Source organism: Manacus vitellinus, unplaced genomic scaffold (assembly GCF_001715985.3).
Source record: "Manacus vitellinus isolate BGI_N305 unplaced genomic scaffold, ASM171598v3 scaffold_10_pilon, whole genome shotgun sequence".
NCBI classification, from domain to species: Eukaryota; Metazoa; Chordata; class Aves; order Passeriformes; family Pipridae; genus Manacus; species Manacus vitellinus.
Genome location: NW_021938838.1, coordinates 6,761,615 through 6,783,317, shown reverse-complemented (window position 1 = coordinate 6,783,317; position 21,703 = coordinate 6,761,615). Strand labels below are relative to the sequence as shown.

At 44.8% G+C, this 21,703-nt stretch overlaps 1 protein-coding gene across 1 annotated transcript in view; it reads right to left on the bottom strand.

Annotated features, from left to right (window-relative positions):
- Positions 1-7,165: 7,165 nt before the first annotated feature.
- MTHFSD (methenyltetrahydrofolate synthetase domain containing) overlaps positions 7,166-21,703 on the bottom strand; it is a 19,681-nt gene continuing 5,143 nt past the window's right edge. Inside the window, exons 2-8 of the mRNA XM_029965518.1 lie at positions 21,608-21,700; positions 20,656-20,769; positions 19,625-19,738; positions 17,754-17,844; positions 16,792-16,904; positions 16,455-16,580; positions 7,166-8,446 (exon numbers count right to left, since the gene is read on the bottom strand). Coding sequence (XP_029821378.1) covers positions 7,931-8,446; positions 16,455-16,580; positions 16,792-16,904; positions 17,754-17,844; positions 19,625-19,738; positions 20,656-20,769; positions 21,608-21,700 — 1,167 coding nt within the window. The 3' untranslated portion in view covers positions 7,166-7,930. The remainder of the gene's footprint in view (positions 8,447-16,454; positions 16,581-16,791; positions 16,905-17,753; positions 17,845-19,624; positions 19,739-20,655; positions 20,770-21,607; positions 21,701-21,703) is intronic.

The following is a 21,703-nucleotide window of genomic DNA, read 5'->3' as shown; positions in this document are numbered from 1 at the left end:
GGATAGAATGGAGTATCCCATGGATACAGACACCTGGCACATGATGCTCTTGGGTGGGCTTGGTTATCCAGATCTGCAGAAAACTCGGTACCTTGGAGACTTTACTGGTGGGAACAAACACCTGGAATCTTAAAGGGGTATTTGGAATACCAGGTGATGAGTTTGGTACCAAGATCTTAACAGGTTAAAGGCCTAGATCCATAATAAGTAGGTGCCTGATTTCTCCCTCAAACCCAAGAAATTTAGGACCTGTGTACTCAGGATATCTGGGAAACAGTTCTTGTCACTTTTGCAGAGGGGAATTTGATTTCTGTGTCACTGAAATGCTTCTGGGTGACCACACCTGAACATTTGTTCCCTTTCCAAGCATATTTACAAGTGTAACTGCTGCCTGATGCTGTGCAGGAAAAGGCAGCACTAGGACGCTGCTGTGGGCTTTGCATTTCAAATCTCTGCCAAAAAAGTCTTTGCCATGTGGAGTCATCCTGATGCAGGTGGGCTGGATAAAGGACCCCCTCTGAGGAGCAGGAGATACCCCCAGTGCCAGCAGCTCTGTGGTTGTGAGCTGATGTTATTCATAGAAACAATTATCAGATTGGCTCAAGAAGTGAGGAAAGGCATGTGGCTCTGTTGTTTTCTTAAGCAACTTTCCTTGTCAGAATTCATCTTGCCCAGTAAGAAATTAAAATCAGATTATTAATATTAGTGGTTGGACTCGATGATCTTAGAGGTCTTTTCCAATCTAAATGATCCTATGATTTTGTTAATAAAGAAAGGCAACAGAAGGAATAAATCTTATTGTTACTGAGTTTCTTGGTTGGAGATCTGTTTGCACAGGCTTATAAAAACTCTTTGAGACCAATTCCCATTATTACAGGTTGCTCAGAGAAGCTGTGGCTGTCCCATCCCTGGAATTGTCCAAGGCCAGGTTGGACAGGGCTTGGAGCAACCTGGTCTAGTGGAAGGTGTTGGAATGAGATGAGCTTTAAGATCCCTTCCAACCCAACCCATTCCATGATTCTATAATCATGGGTTGCTCTGATCCATCAAACTTCTAATAAATATTTCAACTTCAATCTTAAAGTGAGCTAAATTTTTGCAAGGGAGATGCAGGTCCTTTGGGAAATTTCACTGAGGTGAATCACTGCGTCAAAACCATGGAGTTCCTTTTCTCAGACACTTCTCACAGGTCCCCTGAGGGATCCCAAGAGGCCTGCAGGCCACTGGCACGAGCATCAGAGAGCAAACGACAATTTCAGAGGTCAAACAACCTCAGTTTAATCATGGAAAGAGGTGTGGGGACACTGGCAGTGCCACTTGACTTCGGTAGTTCTTATGCTGGTGTGAACATGAGCCTGAGCACAGATGTTTCTTTATTTAAAGCAACAGGAGTTAAAAACCCCAGAATGGCACAGAAAGGGTAGTTCTGTGGCTCAGCTCAGCTTCAGGCTAATTACTGAAAAAATAAGCAAACACACCTGGGAAAACAAGATGACATGGCCTGGAAAGTTTTGCAGGGACTTAAGAGTAGCAAGAGTTCACTTGGAGCAGAACTTGCTGCAGCAATTGTGTTCCTCTGTGGTGGTAAAGAAAAGCCACTGCAGACCAGCAACCACCTCCTTCAGAGATAGAAACACAGCACTCTGGAGCTTAAGCAGTGCAGGTGCCTGGAAACACTCTGAAAACACGATATCCCTCTGGAAAAATATAAGTATTACTCTTGTCTGAACAATTATGCACTCAAAAACACTAAGGAGTGGCAGCAGTGGATACCGTAATGCTTAGAAATGTAGCAGCTTTTGCCTCAGTTCATGAATGTTTCACTTCTTTCCCTGCCCTTTTTTTGATCCCATCTAACAGTCCTGTATGTTTGCTTTATTCCTCAAAGAGAGAAAATCACCCTAGTTTAGCTCCACATGTTCCTGAGTGGGATGGGTGGACCACAACACCCCTGTGGGACTTGTGAGACCTCTGGAGGTGGCATGTTTTGGGAAAAGTATCTCCATTTCTGTTTTGTGTCTTGTCTCACAGAGCAAGAGCTGTGGCTTGTCCCTGACCTGGAGAGAGGCCTTGTTGGGTGTTAGGTGCTGGGTTCCTTGACTGGAAAGCTCTGGAGCAGGAGGACCTGCAGGATGAAAAGCTCCACAGAGGCTCTGGGTGGTGTGTGGAGGCAGAGAGACCACGATGCCAAAGGTCTCCACTGGGACATCCAAGTCCAAACAACTACCACGCTATGGGGTTTGGTTGGGTTTTTTGTTTTCTCTGTTTTTTGTTTTTTTTTTTTTTTCCTTTTGAAAGCTCCTGATGAGTTTCTGGCCTGTTTTCTTGTTGTTTTCTAAAGTGGTGGGAATTACCAGTCACATCCAGTCTATCAGGAGCCATCTCCGCTGTCCTTGCTTTCCCATCTGTAAAACGTGGATGTTACTGGGGCCACAGCAAAGATTGACTAGATAGATCCATATCCTGAACTCATTTCTCCCAGGGACTTCAGTGGGATGCCCAGCCCAGAACAATGGCAGGATACACGACCCTAAACATTTCTGCAGTGCTTTGAAAGATGAAAAGCAGTGACTTTTCTACCTATGTCAGTGGAGGGGCAGGGAAACGCTTCATGATGTTTATAGCAGACATCACGGACATTACACATGGAAACATGGGAAATGGGGCACTTTTTTTGCAGGGAGATAATCTTTAATAGATGGCAACTAGGAAATAAAAGCATTTGGTACACAACGGCCTGCCCCTGACTGCGGGGTGTTTGCCCAAGGAACTTGGCCACAGCCACAGATGTTTCCTCCAGAGCCAGAAGTGCTGCAAGGGGCTGTTCCTCCTAAGGAACCGGAATGAGAGAAATCCCTGCACATGCTTTTCCTCCCTCTCCTCGCCCCTGTGGAGAAAAACACAGCCCCAGTGCTGGAGACATTCCCCTAAAAACCATTTGCTTCTCCCTTTGGAGCAGTAGAAGATGATGAAATAAAAAAACACATTAAAAAGAGGCATGACTTGAAGACAGTGTTTAACCATCCCTTTTCTGATATATTTTAATGGTGTCCTCAGATAATGGGATAAAGCCTCTGTCCTTACAGCCCTGGAAGGGATCAGGGACTAATGTGGAGATGCTGGAGGGGCTGATGAGGACCTGGATGTGACTCAGGAAAGGCTCTATTCCCTTCCCACCCTGATGGTGAAATTATTTTTCCCTGTTTTCCTCCATGGACACAAACAGTCTCTGACTCTTGTCACTCAGAGAAGACTACACAGCAACACAGCTTGTTTACTCGCTGTTGTCTTCGTGGATTGAAGCTGTGTGGCCTTGTCCCTCTTCCAGGAAATGCATGGACAGAGCTGTGTGAAGGAAAACCCTCCTGCCTGTACAGTTTGCAGTGCTGAGTGGCAACGAGCCACCTCGCTTTTATTGTTAGCAGATCACAATGTTGCCTCACTGCTCTGTGCCACACACCACGCTGTGACTAACATCATCCAACAAAAGAAAATCCCCTCCAAAGTGACCATGTCCTCCAGCCTGGTGGAGCTGGTAGAGGCTCCATTCATCCCATACTGTTTTACTTCCTCATCCTCTCCGAGAAGAAGAGCAGAATAGCCCTGGGAAGGTCACATCTGTGATGTGACACCTCGGGTGGTCGCTGCTCCAGGAGAGCCAAGCTGGGCTCGCTCACACCAGGACCAGCCCCTGGAACTGCTCAGCATCTTCCCCCACTGAACCCTCCAAACGAGGAGCTGCAGCAGCAGCAACATCCCAACTTGTTTGTGCCATGAAAGGAGCTGAAAAGAATGTGCTGAACCACATGACAGGCAAGGACATCAGAGAATAGAGAGAGCTCATTTTTAATTGCTTCTGAACAAAGTTGGCTCAGGAAAGTATTTCCCATTGTACTGCTGAACTTTTCTTCTCATCACACAGCAGTGAGACGCAGGCTGTGCTGCTGCTGAACCAAGGTTGTGTTAGGGATCACTTCACTCCCTATTAGAAGCAGACTAGACATCTATCACCAGCATTTCAGGCTTTTCTGCAGCATCCAGGCATTTTTTTGCCACTGTTGATGTTTTTATCACGAGTCTTAAGTGGCAAAACTGGGACAGTATCCACCTGAATGAGGCACATTTTATATCTATGTAGGCACAGCCAAGGTCAGCCTACAGCAGGGCCACAGCTACAGCAGGCACAGAATGAAGAATTATGACAATATTCTCATCTTTAAAGCCTGTTAATTCAGACAGTCAATTCCTCAGGGCACGGACTTTATGGTTTGATTGTTGGTATCTTGCACAGTCTTGGCCCGGGCCAAAGTAAAACATAAGCAGGCTTCAGTTCCTCGAGTTTTATTATGAGATCAGAGTCCAAGGATTCAATAAATTCTATCGCATTTCAGAGTTTTGTGGACTTAAACATGAGTCCCTTCTGACTTTTCCCTAACTGATGCCCTTGTGAGCATGCAGAGAGCCTGGAACAATAGATCTAAGAGATGCAGAGTGCCCCATCCACTTTTTCTACAGGATCTGCTGTTTCCTCAAGGAGGAACTTGGGTCAGCCCACAAGAAGAAATCCACATCACACAGCTGAAGACACCAGAAGGCTGTGTAGGCCTGTGCCTTGGGCATTCTTGTGTTATTTAATTAAATAGCAATTTGGTGTCCTGCACTGAAATGTCTTTTAGCTGAAGATGAGCAACTGCCCAAACAGCAGGAAGAGCCCCATCCTTGCCCCTGCTTCCCTGGCTCTCCCAGGCAGAAACAGCACTGATTTCAGAGTGGGACTTAATGACTTTAGGATAGTAAAGCCTGAATGATCTTGACATTTACTAATAACCTGAATTAAAAGTAAAAGGATCAAAGAATCATTATTCCACTCCATTCAAAATGCTAATGATGGAGTGTGAGCTTAACTTTATAGGAATTACTTTTTCCTCTCTGAGCCTAAGTAGAGTTCATAGAATCATAAAGGTTGGAAAAGCCCTCCCAGCCCCTTGAGTCCAACCTGTGCCTGATCCCCACCTTGTCACCCAGCCCAGAGCACTGAGTGCCACGTTCAGTCATTCCTTGGACACCTCCAGGGATGGGGACTCCACCCCACCCCAGGCAGCCACTTCCAATGCCTGACCACCCTTTCCATGAAGAAATTCTTCCAGATGTCCAACCTGTTGCATACCTGTCTAGTTAATATCTCCTCCATAGTGTGGTTTGGGGTTCAACTGCCAACTGGGAAAGTAACAGGGTATTAGGTAAGTCCTTTGAGATGTGGCCTCAAAATACAGGACAGAAAAAAGTGACAGGCTGGAAAAGAACCAGATCTGTTCCTCTGGATACAGATCCAGCACTGCTCACCTGTGGGGCTCACCCAGAACTACAACTGCAAACAGAAAAACATCCAGATATGTTTGTCCAAAACCTGCCCCTGACTGCACCCAATGCTGACAAGGAGAACAAGCAAACCTAACACATTTACAAAGCACATAAACATATTTGCTCTGAACCTACAGATGTTAAGAAGAGAAATAAGGGAGCGGATGTAATTCCCACAAATTTGACCAGAACAGGCTGGTTCCATCTGTAACACAACAGGGGAAGTTTGAGATGCTGGAAGTTTTCATTGGCAGAGTAACTGGTTTTTAACTGCTAAGGTCACCTGGACATCTTCACCAAAGCAAGAAGCCTCACAGAGTGAAAAGGCACATCCAATGATCACATTACTTAATTTGCCATCATTTGGAAGGGGCAGGTAGTGATGCATAATTAGTTTTTTTGCTTTTCCTTCCTCTGTTTTCAAAGCTCATGATGTGGTGGGTGTGTTTTAGCAGTAACACAACCCCTGACTCTCCCCCTTGACGTGCCCAGGCACTGAAATGAGACACAGAGGGCTCTGCAGTGCTGATGTTTCAATTCAGACTAAGTGATACTGGAAATCATTTTGAGTTGGTGAAAGAGCATTTCAGAGCACTGAATGATTTATTTTTTTCCGGAAACCTTTCTTTTGTTGCCCTTAAAAGAAGTTCATAGAATGGCTTGGGTTGGAAGGGACCTTAAAGATCATCCACTTCCAACCCCCTGCCATGGGCAGAGACACCTCCCACTATCCCAGGTTGCTCAGAGCTCCATTCAACCTGGCCTTGGACACTTCCAGGGATGGGGCAGCCACAGTTTCTCTGGACAACCTGTGCCAGGGCCTCACCACCCTCACAGGGAAGAATTTCTCCCTAATATCTAATCTGAACCTCCTCTCTGCTAGTTTGAAGCCATTCCCCCTTGTCCTGTCACTCTAGGCCCTTGTAAATAGTCCCTGTCCCTCTGGAGCAGGAGTTATCTTCCATTTGGAAGGCCATAATCAGGTCACCCTGAAGCTTCTCTTTTCCAGGCTGAACTATCCCAATTCTCTCAGCCTTTCCTCACAGCAGAGATGTTCCATCTCTCTGATCATCTTGGTGCCTCCTCTGGACTTGCTCCAACAGCTCCATGTCCTTCCAGTGCTGGAACCCCAGAGCTGGAGACAGTACTGCAGCTCCAATGCTTTCCTTGAGCCCCTCCCTATAGAGGCACATGATAACGATGAGAACTTTTTATTTGATTCTGTATGAAATGTCTGACCCTTGAGGCATAATAATGTGCTTAAAATACACTTAACAGTGCTCTCTGGCTAAAAAAAAAAATGTTTCCAACTCATACTTTAAAAAAAATATCCATTTGGATGCTTACTTTGACTATGTGCCCAGCATCACTGGCAAAAGTGCTTCTGTTTAGAGAGGATGGTTCGGCCAAAATTCAACTTGTTTTTCAGGAATAGGAAACCAAAGAAAAAAAAATCGTAATAAAACCCACACCAAATAAATCATCATTTTCTCTTACACTGGAAGGCAACATCCATGTGTTTGCAAATTTTACTGTCCAGGATAGTACCTGGGAGCACTTGGACCAGGAGGAGTTGCCAGTAACCCTTGTCACTGATGTTGTGGGAAGACCACGTTGGTGGTGACCAAGGCACAGAGGAACAGGCTTTGCTTTATCTCCAGCAATTTTCCAAACAATTCCACACCAGACTAGGCACCAACAACTTTTGACCATGATCTGTCTGCTTTTCATTCTCACTACAGTAATTACTATTAATGTAATTTCACAGAGGCAAGGGAATCACATCACAATATAAGAGAGAGAATCAGGAAAAGCAGGTTTTTTTATAATTATCTGATCCATCAAAAAGAGTTTTGAGGAAAAGCAGAGAAAACTGGTCTTTGCTTTGCTCTGTCACACTGAAATAAGAAATAGAAGGTTTACCAAGGGCTGAGTTAACAAAAAGCTGAGGAAAGAGCTACAACCTCTCCTACCTGATGTTCAACAGCTCTAACCAGAACTCCATGGCTGAGCCAGTGTTTCCACAGCCATTCTTCAAAAGCATAAAAAGGACAATCTCTCTCCCCCTGGCAATTTTTATAAAAAATAAACTTAAAACTCCCACAAGGTAAACCCCATGTTTTAATAAATAGAATTGTAACCCTCAGGACAGATTTCTTGCTGCTGGCTTTTAAAGTATAAATTTCCAGGTCCAATCTTTAGATGACTGTAGATGAATGTAACCACCTTGTTGCATGTGGCTTTGTACAGAGCTACCACAGGGCAGGTTTGTCATCCAGGCCTAACAAATGCACACACCAAAGAGCAAATCAGCCCATGAAAAATAAAGACACAGAAAATGTGGATACTTTGTGAGGAGCCATTTGGAGAAGTGGTTCCTGTGTCACCTGCCTGGACAACCCCCCTTTGCATGTACAAATGCAGGAGTGAGGCCTCATTTGTTCACAAAGCTGGCTTTGCACTGTGTTGTCTGGCCTACAGAGGCCAGAGGACAACCTTGAAAACTTAGGTTGGCTTCTCACAAAACAATGAAAGCATGCCCTTTTTTCCCCCCCTCCTCTATTAATTCTCATTTCTGACTATTGATTTCTCCTTGTCCTTTGTTCCTCTGACTCTTGGCCAGCTCCACTCGCAGAGTGTTCCCCCCGAGGCTCAGGCCTTTCAAGGAGGTTACAGCTCTCTCTGCAGTTACTTGATCCTTGTAATCAAGAAAAGCCCTGTGCTGTGCTCCCTGCCAATTCAATCTGAAAGGAGTCGCATGGAATTCCCTCAGAGCACCCTTCAGCTCGCTCACTCTCAGGCTGGGAGGTATGTTCCCCACATACACAGTAGTAATGGTGCCAGATCCCTCTAATCTGGGACTTAAAGGATCACTTTCAACATGATGTTGTTGTCCCATTTGAGCTGAGCCTGTAGCAGCCTGTGGTTGTGTATTTTCAGCCACCTCCTTGTTCAGTGCTGCTGCTCTGGTGGTGTTTGCCAAGTGTGGATGTTCATCTCGGAGAGTAACATCCTTGCCCATCTGCTTCTCCCTGGATCGAAGAGTCTTTAGGATGGGGATTTTTCCCAGCATCTCATAGCTGACCTAAAAAGGAGGGAGACACATAATTATAGGATTTCTCGCCTTCCAGAAAAAGATGATGACCATCAGGACCCATCTGTGCCATAAAAAGAGAGGAACCTTATTATACAGCTACCATGCAGAGTGCCAGAGCGTTCCAAATGCTCCTAATTGCTGGCCTGATTGTGGAGTTGCTCCTAAATGCACACTGCAGGACAAAAATAAACATTAGTTTCTCTTTAAGCAAGCAGCACAATGTACATCCAGCAGGCAAATCAGACCCAAACTGAGAACTATTCCAATTTGACATTTATTTATCAGAGCTTTCAGATTTGCATTCTCCTTGTTATCCCTCTGTATTTGCTTTGACTGAGGGCCTGTGCTCCTGCTCTGGCAGGATCCTCCAGGCTCACAGTTCATCAGACACTTCCATTCCACAGACCTCCTTGTGCTCTTTCCCCCCAAACAGGATATCCCGTGGGCTGGGTCACACAATGGTGGAAGCCTGCAGCGGGAGCGTGCCTTGGAGAGGGGCTCCCATGGATGTGGGCCCAGCTGGAGGCACGTTCTCTGGATGTGGCAAATCCCCACAGCCTCCCCCTTGTCATCCGACCCCACACCCCCCCCGCAGCTCCTCAGCAGATCCCACATCACCCCGCTGGGCTGGAGCATGGAACGGAAGCGCCCGGACACTGCACTTCCAACTGTGAACCCTCCAGCCCCTCCAGCCAGCCAGCCCCAGCTCACAGGCAGCTTTTCTGGAAGGGCTCTTCCCCTCAACAGCTGAACCCCATCCATCTGAGGCATGAGATGCCCCAGGCTGTTCTCAGAGACTGGCAGGAAATGCAGTGGTTCCCCAGCTAATGTGGTCGAGCTCTTGGCTTGCAGAGTGCAGTTGGAAGGAGGAATAATTCCTACTTGGCAGCTGGACAAGTAGAACATCCATCAACACAAGATCCAATTCTGAAATTCAGGGAGCAAAACAGAGCCTGGGGAGGTGATGCCTGAGCTAGCAGAGACCCAAGCTAGTAGCCTGCAATGTGTGAGCAAGCAGGATACTGCACTCAAGCTGATGAGCCACCTCTCAGCAGGCTGGACTGGACCAGCACCAGCATATCCTGGCTAGTGCAGATCTCCCAGCTCAGATCACACTCATCCCAGAGCCCCTGAATTCCTGGTTCTACAGTTACAGTCACAGTCACAGTAAGTTTGGATCTGCACAACATCAAGTCTAAAATGCACAGCTCTCTGGGGAGAGCAGCCCAGTCCTGAAGTGACTCGAGGAAAACCCAAGACAGGGTGGGGGCAACATCAGGATTAGGTAACAGGAAACTCAGTCAACAGAAGTATCCTTAATGTTCCCAGAGCTCCTCTTCTGAGGAGCAAACAAGCAGGTTTCATTTCAGGCTGAAACTAAATAAAAGTATAACTTACAAAAAGCCTGTCCTAGTTCTGTTGATATAATATCAAACAGCAGATTAGGACTAACCAGTGTGGGTAGAGCCACCTCCCTTCTGTCACTCTGCAGACCTGGGGTCAAGGTGTTTGGGATCAAGCAAGTTTTGAGACTGAAACAACAAATCTGGCCTGACCTGGCAAGCAGTGGAGGCAAGGGCTTCCTCTGGGGCTCGGGGAGCCTCCACACTCTGAAAGGTACCTGCTTTTCTCAGAGTTTGCAGTTATTGCTCTCTGGATTCTTGGACTGACATGTTGTTCTCTGACTGCTGTGTTTGAAAGCAAACTCCACTTCCCTGGTGACACAACATCAAACCAAGGGCTGAAGCCATCTTACTTTGCTTTTACTGGCCACCAATTAGGAACACTTGTTGTCCTCTGTCAAATCTCTATGCGAAATGTAAGCTCTGTGCTAATTAAACCAAACAGGAAAAACATTTTTCTATTCTCATGCAACTCATGCTTTGGTCGGGCCCAAAGCACGACCTCTCACAGAGTGTACCGAGTTCCTTTCATCCTGAAATTAAACTCAGTTGCCAAGGCAGGGACTGAGTGTTTGGTTAGAAAGGTCAATGGGCAAACCCTCAGCACTTTGTAGATTAAGGCAATCAGAGATGGGCACTGAGGGGATGATCTCTGGAATTCCCAGTCTTTCAAGGAGTGGATTTAGATAATCCAGGGGCCAGCACACTCTCTAAGAGACTTCAACGTGGCATCTCCTCTCACTAAAGGGACAAGACGTTTTTTGTATCACACTGGAGCTCTTGGAGTTACTGTTCAGGCTCCTGGCAAACTCAGGAAGATGCAGTTACAACAGCATAAATGTTTTAGGAGGAATTTCTTCACAAAAAGGGTGATTAGACACTGGAAGTGGCTGCCCAGGGAGGTGGTGTAGCCCCCATCCCTGGAGGTGTCCAAGGAATGACTGGATGTGGCACTCAGTGCTCTGGGCTGGGTGACAAGGTGGGGATCAGGCACAGGTTGGACTCAGTGATCTCAGAGGTCTTTTCCAACCTCAGTGATTCTGTGATTTTTGTAAGGGTTGTGAACTGTTCTCTTTAAAAGCTGAAGTTCTGATCAAACACCACCATGAAGTGATTTCTTTCATTCCCTTCAATTCAGCCCTGTGCAAACATAACACTAAGTAGCCTTTACAGTGCCAAAGCAACAAAGGCAGCTGATTTGGCACTTGGATATTTTTGTATTAGGAAACATTCAGTAAAAAAAACTACATTAGACAAGTTTTGATATTGTCAATTGACATCTTCCTGCCACAAGAGACACAGAGGATTTACCTTAAGGGCTGTTGTCCCTGGGGTCTAGGAGAATATTTCAGCTGGGTCAAACCTTCTAAATCCTTCCCTATTTTCCCCTACTCTTATGCCAGTTTGGGAATTCAGTTTCAATTCAGTGAAGAAATTCACTGCTTTTTTTGGGGTGAGGGGGGTGAGAACCAAAAGGGCAAAGGGGGCAGTGGGTGGCAGAGGAGAGGAAAAAGCTTGCTCTGCTCTGTTGCAAAAGAGCAAACAAAAGAACTCTGTGGTAGTACAATGTGTTGCTAATTATGATCATGCAAAAAGTTCCTTTTGTCCTGTGAGCTGTGGAGGATTGCAATGATTTATTTCCATGTGGAGAGAGGCCAAAGATATTCCTCCTCTCTTTCAAACAAGCTGCACATTTCTTGGTCCTGTGCCTGCTGGTCAGTCCTCCCTATCCTTGTCTATCCCTATCCTTGCTTACTGCTTTGGGCTAAGCCAGGATGGAAGGGATAAGGGTTCCACATCAAGTCTGGCTGATCCAGCTATACGGACCTGGGTAATCCCTGCAGTTAAAACTTCTTCCCTTGCTCCTCCCATCCCTATAAAGTCAAGGCCAAACCATTTATTGATGTTTGTAAACTTTGTATTGAGTGTTGGGATTTAGCTCAATGATTGGCTTTGGCAGCAAAACCAGCTGAAGAAGTTTCCTATTATCCCTTGACCACCAATTCCCAGGCCAGTTCCACACTTCAGCCCTCTGGGGTTGGCCAACAGAAGTGCCTGTGGGCTGTAAACTCACTAACTGAAGTGATTCAGGTTAAAAATAACTCCACCAAAGGCAATTAATCATTTAACACCACTGCCTATTCCCTGCCATAGCTGGGAGAGCCTCGGGGAAAGAGGACAGCAGGGTGGATGAATTCTTCTGGCACACGATTACTGGGCTATGGGAAAGGAGCTGAGGAGGAAAATGTGGCCCCTTTGTGACAGAATCCTGAGGAAAAGAGTCTTGGATGCTGAGTGCCAACACAAATCTCCCAGCACTTAACCCAGAGCCTCCACTCTTATGACACCTGGTCTGATCCCAAAACAACAGAGTGGCAGCTGAACTGCTGCAACATCCCTGCTGGAGCATCAGGGCTCCCTTCACCCTCTGCTCTCCCAGAACAGTGAATGGAGCCACTTTCAATATTTTGCTGGGGAAAATGAAGGATGTGTTTGTCCTCTGTCAGAGTGAGTAATGCTGACCCCTGATACAGCACAGGCCAAGCCAAACACCACTTTAATTTCCCTGGCAGGAGCAGAGGTGCAGTCCTGGTGCACTGCAGATGAGGGAAGGACAGCTCTGGACCGGAGACTGTGCTGGGCCTGGTATTTAATTCTGCTCCCCACAGCTCCCCACGTGCACATACCACTGATACAGGAACATGTGGCTCTCTTGAGACCCACCCTGGAATCCTGTGCACAGTTCTGGGGTCCCCAACATAAGAAGGACATAGAACTGTTGGAGAAAGTCCAGGAGGCCACAAAGTTGACAAGGGGACTGCAGTGCCTCCTGCATGAACACAGGCTGAGAAAGTTGGGGCTGTTCAGCCTGGAGAAGAGAAGGTTGTGTGGAGACCTCATAGTCCTCTCCAGTATCTGAAGGGGCTACAGGGAAGCTGGAGAGGGACTCTTCATCAGGAACTGTGGTGACAGGACAAGGAGCTTCACACTGAAAGAAGGGAAATTTAGTTTAGATATACTAAAGAAATTGTTCCTTGTGGGGGTGGTGAGGCCCTGGCACAGGTTGCCCAGAAAAGCTGTGGCTGCCCCATCCCTGGAAGCATCCAAGGCCAGGTTGGACAGGGCTTGGAGCAACCTGGGCTAGTAGAAAGTGTCCCTGCCCATGGTAGGGGGTGGGAATGAGATGAGCTTGAAGGTCCCTTCCAATCCAAACCATTCCATTATTCTAAGATGGAGACTGATGCTGCTGCCCTGGAAGGCTGTGAACAAGACTAAAAAATCTCTACAGTAGATCCACCTGCCCTTCCAGGCTGGTAAGCAGAAGGTGTTTGAAAGATTCATTTTCGCCCACCCTCAGGGGTCTCTGACCCAAGAATGTTCATAAAGACCTCAAGAACAGACCCCACTTCTCACGCTGTGTCCTTAACCAGCTGATTGTTTCAAGGAGCACTGAGCTCACAGGGATTTAAAGCACAGACAATGCCAGGACAGCCAGGACAGGCCAGCACAGTTGAACATTTTATCATTCATTTGCACGAAATGTCCAAATATGTGCACACAATCCCAGGGCATATTTCTGGGAGCTGGCAGCCCGTGAAGTCTGCTAATGTCCCTCAGGAGAGACTTATGCAACCCACATTTGGAATCCATCAGAGAAAACTGGATTCCGTGGACTCCGCAGCAAGGGTCAGATCTGCAAAGGTGTTGAGATGTTTAACCACGTGTGGAAGTGTGCCCTGCTCACACTGTCCCTCCAAAACACACAGCAAAACAAAACCCTGGCTAAACTAACAGCAATTTTCCTCTGATGGCAACACTATGTCCCTGCTAAAGGTTTGCCAGCTTGGATGTGTGAACTTTCTGAGCGTTACTTTCCAAATGTTCTATCACAGACTCAACTCAGAAGCTGTTTGTTGTCAGATAGTTTCCATCTCTGCCACAGCACTGGACCCAGGGATTCCCCCCAGTTCATTTCACTTCAGGAAAAAATCTTTTCCTACTGCTATAAAATTCTCAGCAAAAGAATGATTTAAAAACCAGAAGGAAATGCTTGCTAGAATATAGTGATTTTTCCACCAACTACTCTCATTTCCCTCTTCATGACCCCAAATATTTTAATTGGTCTGTATAGTTGCAATTTAAAATAAGCACAGCACAAATAACTTGGTAATTGTGACAAAATATAATACACAGTGTCCCAGATAAAGATCACAGCTACCCATAGAAAATATTAAATGAGAAAGTAAGTCATTTCATGAATTTAGAGTTCCCAGAAACAATGGGTTAGATTTTCAAGACAGACGAAGCCAAATAATTCTCCACTGGATCCAAATAAAGTTTTCCAGAGTGCTCAGCTCTCAGCAGCTCTTGCTGCCCTCCAATAACTCATATTGATTTCTCAAAACTCAGAGGCAGAAAACTTACCCATAGAAACCTCCCAGTACTTGGATTTACAAGTGTTTCCAGAGTGTTTAGCACTGATATTGATAATGATTACTTGCTATTAATGATATCGTGGGTCTTATACTTTATAGGAAGTCTTTAAATAGCACATAAAAAATGTGAACACTCCAGCACTTCCTTAAGCACAGAAATCCAGCCTGGAGACATGGCTTTGTTTGCTGGGTAGGCACCTCCTCACCCCTCTGGAGCTGAAAACACAGTGTATGTGTTCCTGGCTGTTTATCCTGCTGGCTTCAGGGCAGCACATCCTTCACAACAACACTTAGCTCTAATCCCATGTTTGCAAACACCTGTAATTTAAGATCTTAATCATTGTCTTGGCCTGATCCAGCCATGTTCCCCAAGGATAAACCTTTTTACAGTGTATTTTACACATCACACATCTCAACAATAAAGTTAAGCTACTTTCTGTTGACAAAGCACCCTATTTAGAAGTGGGTTCTTTATTTACTCACTACCTCTTGGTTCATTTAGTTTTGCTCTGAGGAACAGGAATGCACCAGCAAAGCTGGGATTTGAAGGAGAAAAGGATGAGGAGAAAAGGATGTAGAAGTAGCCAGGACAAGCCAAAGGACAAACATTTAAATAACCCATATCAAATCCTGCCTTTTTAACACCCTGCTGATTAACCAGACCTCCCACCTCCATAACACTCCCTGCAAGAACTGAACACAGAGTTACCACCACAAGCACAAACAAAATAAATGTCATTTATCTCCCTGTGAAAGAATAATGGCCATTTCTTTTATCTTCATATAGACACCACACCTTTTTCTTCTCCCAAAACTGCCTGGTATTCTCCAATATTCCTATCTAAGCAACACAACACTCCAAAGAACAGCCAAAACCAGCTTTAGGTGTTAAATCAACATTCAAGTATTCACATAAAGCATCAATAGTGCTCCATTCTCAGTGAACCTGGAGAAAATTCAGTTGCAGCTACGGGGAATCAAGACAGAAAAAAAAAAGGAAAAAGTGTCAGCAAGGCCACTTACTGAGAAGTCTGACACTAAGACAGACAAACTGTGATCAGAAGTATGTTGGCAAGATGGATGGAGCACAAGGGGTAGACCTTCAACACAATTACATTCAATAATATCCTAAAAAAAATTACAATTCAAAAATAATTCAATGGAAAAAATGCACTAGTACAGACAGAGCTGTTATTTATTTATTTATAACCTCAAACCCGTAACCACAGGCAGGGTAAAATGCTCTCCCACCATGGGAATAAAAATAGTGCTGGCTAGAACTGTTTGTTGTAGATACATTACCTAAAGAAATTTAACTCTTTTTGCTGGTTGGCAACTGTTTAACAAACAACTCTTGACTTCCCTACAAGTATTCCCTTAGTAATTCCTCGGCAGTTTCTCCAAGACACAGGCACAATATTTCTCATTTCAGTATTCCTACTGTTACTCAATCATGCAGGATTGTGTCTGCTCCCTAACTGGATGTTTTCAGAAATGAAAATCCAATAACAAAGGAAAAGTTTTCCCAGCATGAACTTCCAGTAAAACAATTCACTAAATGCTTTTCTGAAATTATTTGTGAAGCTGAGGAAGTTTCTGACAATCTGGGCGGGACGGAGAAAGGGCAAACCCATAATACAATTAATGATCAATAAATAAAGATTCCTGGTTTAAAACAGTATAAAGTCACTGTTTCTCTACCTGAAAACGAGCTCCAGCCACAAATTTATCCTTGGAAAGTTAATCCACTACATAAACAGGAATGTACCACCACCAGGTCATGTTTTGCTTTCACAACCAGAGCAGCACATACTCTACCCACTAGTTTCAACCCCCCTGCCACGGGCAGGGACACCTTCCACTAGACCAGGTGGCTCAGAGTGCCATCCAAACTGGTCTTGAACACTTCCAGGGATGGGGCATCCAACACTTTTTTGGGGAATCCATTTGGTACAGCAACCTCAGCTGCAGTGATACATTCTCCTCCTCACCATTCCCACTTAAAACCCGCTGAAAATGGATGCTGCTGTTTTGTTTCACCTGAAAAACAGATCTGTTCCTTTTCCAAGTATTTCTAACACAACAAATGTGTTTATATTCAAAAATGTGGGGTTTACCACCAGGATGTTGGTACCACTGGTAGCAGAGGGAACTTGCCTTATGCCATATTATTCCCTGAGGTTTGGGTCTCTTGCAATTAGTCGTGATAATTCTTGTTGGGGTGAGGATATAATCCACAGTTAAATCATGATCATCAAGAAGCTCTTCTTCTATGTCAACCACCTGCAAGGAACAAGAGATTTGCTAAGTGGTTAAAAACAAATTCACTAAAATTGTGCACCATTCCTGATGTCTTGCAACATATGAAAATACATCAGACAGTGGAAATAAAGATGCCAAACCAAGCAACATTATTCCACGTCTCTTCTTCAGCCAGACCAGTCATTACTACACAATTCTGATTCATTATTTGAGAGGGGATATTTTAACTTACCTGACAATCATGCACAATGGTTACTACAGGTGTATCCTCCTGCACTGCACCCATTGACACCATCATTGCGTATTCCATGTCTGCATAACCTTCCCCTTTTCCAATTCTCCAGCCTAAAATACATAGAACTAAACAGTGAAAAAAACCCCCAAAACCCAGCAGAATGGAAAGTTGGTTAACTGTTAAAATCATGTAATTAAATTAAGCAGTCTGCAACAGATAAACCAAGCACAGAGTTGTAACTCAGGAAAAGTTCAGGTCAGCATCTCTCACAGAATGCAACTTTCCTTGAAATCAGCACTGAAATGAAATAAAACATCAGTTTCAATGAACCCCTAAAAGATTCCAGGAGCCCCCCATTCAGAATAAACCAAACTTAGTCCACTTAACACAGAAGGTTATTTACCCATTTTACTCAGAACCTTCTATTCATGTCCAACATAGGTTAAGGTGGGTAAAGAGGAGTCTGGGTCATACACAAAAAAACATGTTGTTTTAGGCAATGGATAAAGTCAGTGGAAAAATTTTCACCAGCAGCAGGTCTTCAAAACAGTAGAAGATGCAAAATCTGATCCCCAAAGAAGTACTGACTCAGCAGGTCTAATGTGTGTGCTGTCACACACCCTGTGTGAGTGAAGCAGATCCTCTGAACAGGGAGCCTGCTTTGATTCTTTCAAAACAAAAATAATTGCTTGCCTTAATAGTTCTCTTGAAAGCCAAAGCACAGGCCCACATGCCCTAAACCACACTGCTGCCTGCCCACTAAGTGCTGGAGGCACTGCTCCTTCCTGGTTGGATTGGGATCAGGGATTTGTCACACAGAACAGACAGAACTCAAGACCACAACTCAGTTCCAGGGATATGTTCATCTCTGCCAAAAGGAACACGTGGTGTATCCTACTGACACTGGGAATTGTGACTTAGGACCCTCCTCCTGAAAAGCTGACAAGGCTTTTCCTTACCTTTTTCGGAGACAGCCACTGATCCCACAACAACCAAGTCCACTCGTGCTCTCCCATCCAGCCCCACGGGCACACTGTAATCTTTTACACCCTGCAAGGAAAACATTTTAGGTTCACTCAGTGCAGAGTCTTCCAGCCACTGAGGCAGAAATCCAGGATATTTTGATAAATCCAACTAACTCCCTCTTTCAAAGTGTCTCTTCCATGTATAGCCAAGCTGTACATGTCTGGAATGTTATCCTCTAGGGAATCCTAGAATAGATTCCCTACTACAGTAACAAGAATTTTGGCACACTACAAGGAGAGCTGAGGGAGGTGGGCACTTTTTTTAAGCAAGGTTACTTATTTAGGATCAAACCCTCATATTTTGAAACCCTTTATTGGAAATCTATTCCTAAAAATGAGGGCAACAGATACTTCCTACCTTAGCACTACTAACTTAGAGTCATAATTATGTAAACTCATATCAGAGTACTACAAATTCCTGAATTAAGTCTCACACACAAATCACAAAGTTAATTTAGACACAGGCAACTACAGCATAAAGAAGTCTTAAGTGACACAAACTGATACAATGATTTTTTTTTTCTTTCCCTCTCTCCCCACTCATCTCAACCCACCTCTCTTCAATCTTCTCTCTAAAAAACACATCCTAACAAAATTGGGTCCAGAGCTGCAGAAATTAAGAATTATCTTTACTTGGGCTTTCAAATATCACAGGTTTAGAACTTTTAAAGTGATTCATTCACTCAGTATATGTGTACAGCTTAAATCCTCCTCACATCAATGGAAGTTCGTGCTAAGTCAATCCTCACAATAAAAAGACAAACATCTTCTGTGCAGAGCGCAAAACCAAAAAGTTCAGTAATTTGTGGCTGATCATCAGTATTAATGTTCATTATCCACTTCACAGCAGTGTGGTAAGGACTGTTTGCACAGTGCTTTGTAAATATAAACTGCCAACAGCATTTATTCATTAGTGGGCCTGGGTGGGGGAAAAACCAGACACATGGTGGTAAAATCACAGATCACAGAAACAGGCAAGAGAAAGGTCTCTTTCAAAAGTGCTCTTCAACCCTGAAAAGCTTAATTAGTTAATGGCCTCAATAGAACTTGCAACAAAGAAAGTCACTACTAATTACCACCCATTTACAACCTCAGCTGTATACGGGATTACTGTAGAATTTTAGTGCCTTGAGCAGGAGATAAAGAAGGAAATAAATCTATAACTGGCCTGTTCTTTTTGTACAGGTTAGGTTTTCATAGCAGCTGAAGAGGGATATAAAATAACAGAGGTTTCTCTGCCAAAAGCCTTCAGCTGTACAGTTTGAGATTGTAACACGAGAGGGCAGCAACAGACCACACTGCAGGACCAAAACCTGTGTTTTTGTGCCTCCACTGAGGCAGATGCCAGAATTAATGTTTCTTTAGACCTAGTATTCTAAAAGAACTTATCTTTCCTACTTCGTAACACCTAATATTCTATCAAGATGATGCAAAAACTGTAAACACTAACCAGGTTTCAGTAGCTCAATGTTATAGAATACAGGGGCATGATTTATTAGAAATAAATTATTTCTTAGGAGCATGATTTGTTAGAAAGATCTATCTCAGCTATAAAAGTTGCTCATAATGTTCCAAAAAGTACCGAGAAAATATCAATACCACTCTGCTAACAAAACATAACAAGAAGATTAAATTTCCCCATGATTTAAAAATTATTAATGGCAGTTGTGTACACAGACCGAGAAATAACATCGTGGTAGAATTATATTTGAAGTAGCATCTGTTTTTTCAAATTCCAAGTGGTCTGTCACAACACCACAGTCATCCATGAGTTAATTCAGGCCTCCCTCATCTTTCATTCCTACCTGAGACGTGGCACATATTCTCAGGACTTCCTTAGTTGCACCTGGAGGCGGAACAATCCTATTGAACAGCCCAGTCCTCAGGCGTGGTGTGGGAACCAACAAAGTCTTCCTTGCCTGTGGAACAGAAGAAGTTGCCACATTAAAAGGCTTGTTTTACACTAAAGAAATAATTTTACTGTCACCCAGTAAAAATTATGTGGCCAATCATCTAATTTGCTAGAGAGTAATTAGTGTTGTTTATTGTATAGTGCTTGCAGATTCATCCCCTCCATTACAGGAAAATTCCAGACAAGGGTTTATTTAAGAAATAAAAAGTAAGACATACCTTTAACCTTTAAAGATATTTAAGGACATCTCTTTAAAGATATTCCCCCTTTAAAGGTGTATCTTTACATATTTTTAAGGTGTATCTTATAATGTCTTTATGATGAGGAATGGCTTCCCACTGCCAGAGGGCAGAGTTAGATGGGATACTGGGAACAAATTCTTCCCTGTGAGGGTGAGGAGGCCCTGGCACAGGTTGCCCAGAGAAGCTGTGGCTGCCCCATCCCTGAAGTGTCCAAGGCCAGGTTGGACAGGGCTTGGAGCAACCTGGTCTAGTGGAAGGTGTCCCTGCCCATGGCAGGGAGTGGAACTGGATGAGCGTGAAGGTCTCTTTCAACCCAAATCATCCTGTAATTATGTGAATACTTATTGATCCAAAGTGCATGTCCACAAATAAGTGACACAGGTCAGCTCCTAAACATGCACAGGTCTGAGATAAGTTTGTCATACATTCACCTTGTGATAATTTGAGGCAAGGCTTCCTCAAATTGTGTTTTGGGGAGTAAGAACACAGCGATGGTGAAACAGCTACTGCTCTGCAGAAACACATTAATTTCCCCAAACCTTACCTGCACCTTGGCCATTTGCCAGGAGGGCAGAGATATGCTTTCTTACATGAACAACCTGCCTGAGAAACGGCAGGTATCGATGGTAGGATGCTGCCAAGCTCTGCACTCCCCTCCTCAGGGGTGCAGAGGTGCCATTACCTGCAGAGCTGCCAGCCGAACCCCTTCCAAAGGTTTGTCGGGATCCACCTTAACCTCCCGTGCTCTGCTGAACACATCCAGCTCTTGGATAGAGGAGCAGGCCTGGAGAGAGCCCTGGGGCAGGAAAGGAAGGAAGAAGAGAACACCTTCACTTACTTCCAGCGTGAGGAAGCGAGCATTCCTCTGGGGGGCATCGGGGTTTATCTTTACAGTCCTGGCAGCTCTGAACTCCTGCAAAGCCAGAAGCCTCGTGGCAGCGTGGGAGGCACCCTGTTTGCAGAGGATATCAGTGCATCACCAAGGAGCTCACAGCACAGACGCCAATTTGCAACCTCTCATCCTCTGGAGGGGCTGATTTCCCCAGATTTTAAATATGGGGGACATACTGTTCATTTTGTGATGGTTCTATGGGAAACTCTCATACGAGCTGAGTGCTTGGCTATCTCACAGAAAAAGAGGGGATCCAAATACAGCCTCTTTGCCTGAATTCCCCCTCATTCACACCTAAAGACAGACATCAACATCACAATTATTCTTTCATCAAAGAAAGGCAGAGATCAATTTTCCTTTTCAGTGACTGAATATAAACAGATTCCTTTAAACGCAAGTCATAAAAACTTTTTTTAAAATGAAGAATTCCTGGACAAGGCTCTCCCTTGACAGTGATTATACTGAAAACTCAGAAGATTCGCTACTTAACCGAGGAGCTCCAGTTTAGCAGAGCACACGCTCCTCCTGTAATTTAAGCTGATATCCTCTGATTTAGGGCGCGATGAAGCCTCAACCTTCCTCCACCCACTTCAGCACCCATTTTATCTTAAACAGGAAAACCATATCCCGCAAAACTGAGGCAGAACGTATCCCGCAGAACTGAGGCTGCCTCTGTATCCCTGGAGTGTCCCAGGCCGGGCTGGACGGGGCTCGGAGCACCAGGAGACGAGGTGGGCGGTACCTTGAAGTTGGGGATGCGGCGGTGGACGGGCCGCGGGAACTCGGCCAGGCCGGTGCTCTCCAGGTGATCCCAAACCTTCTCCCGGATGTCCCACTT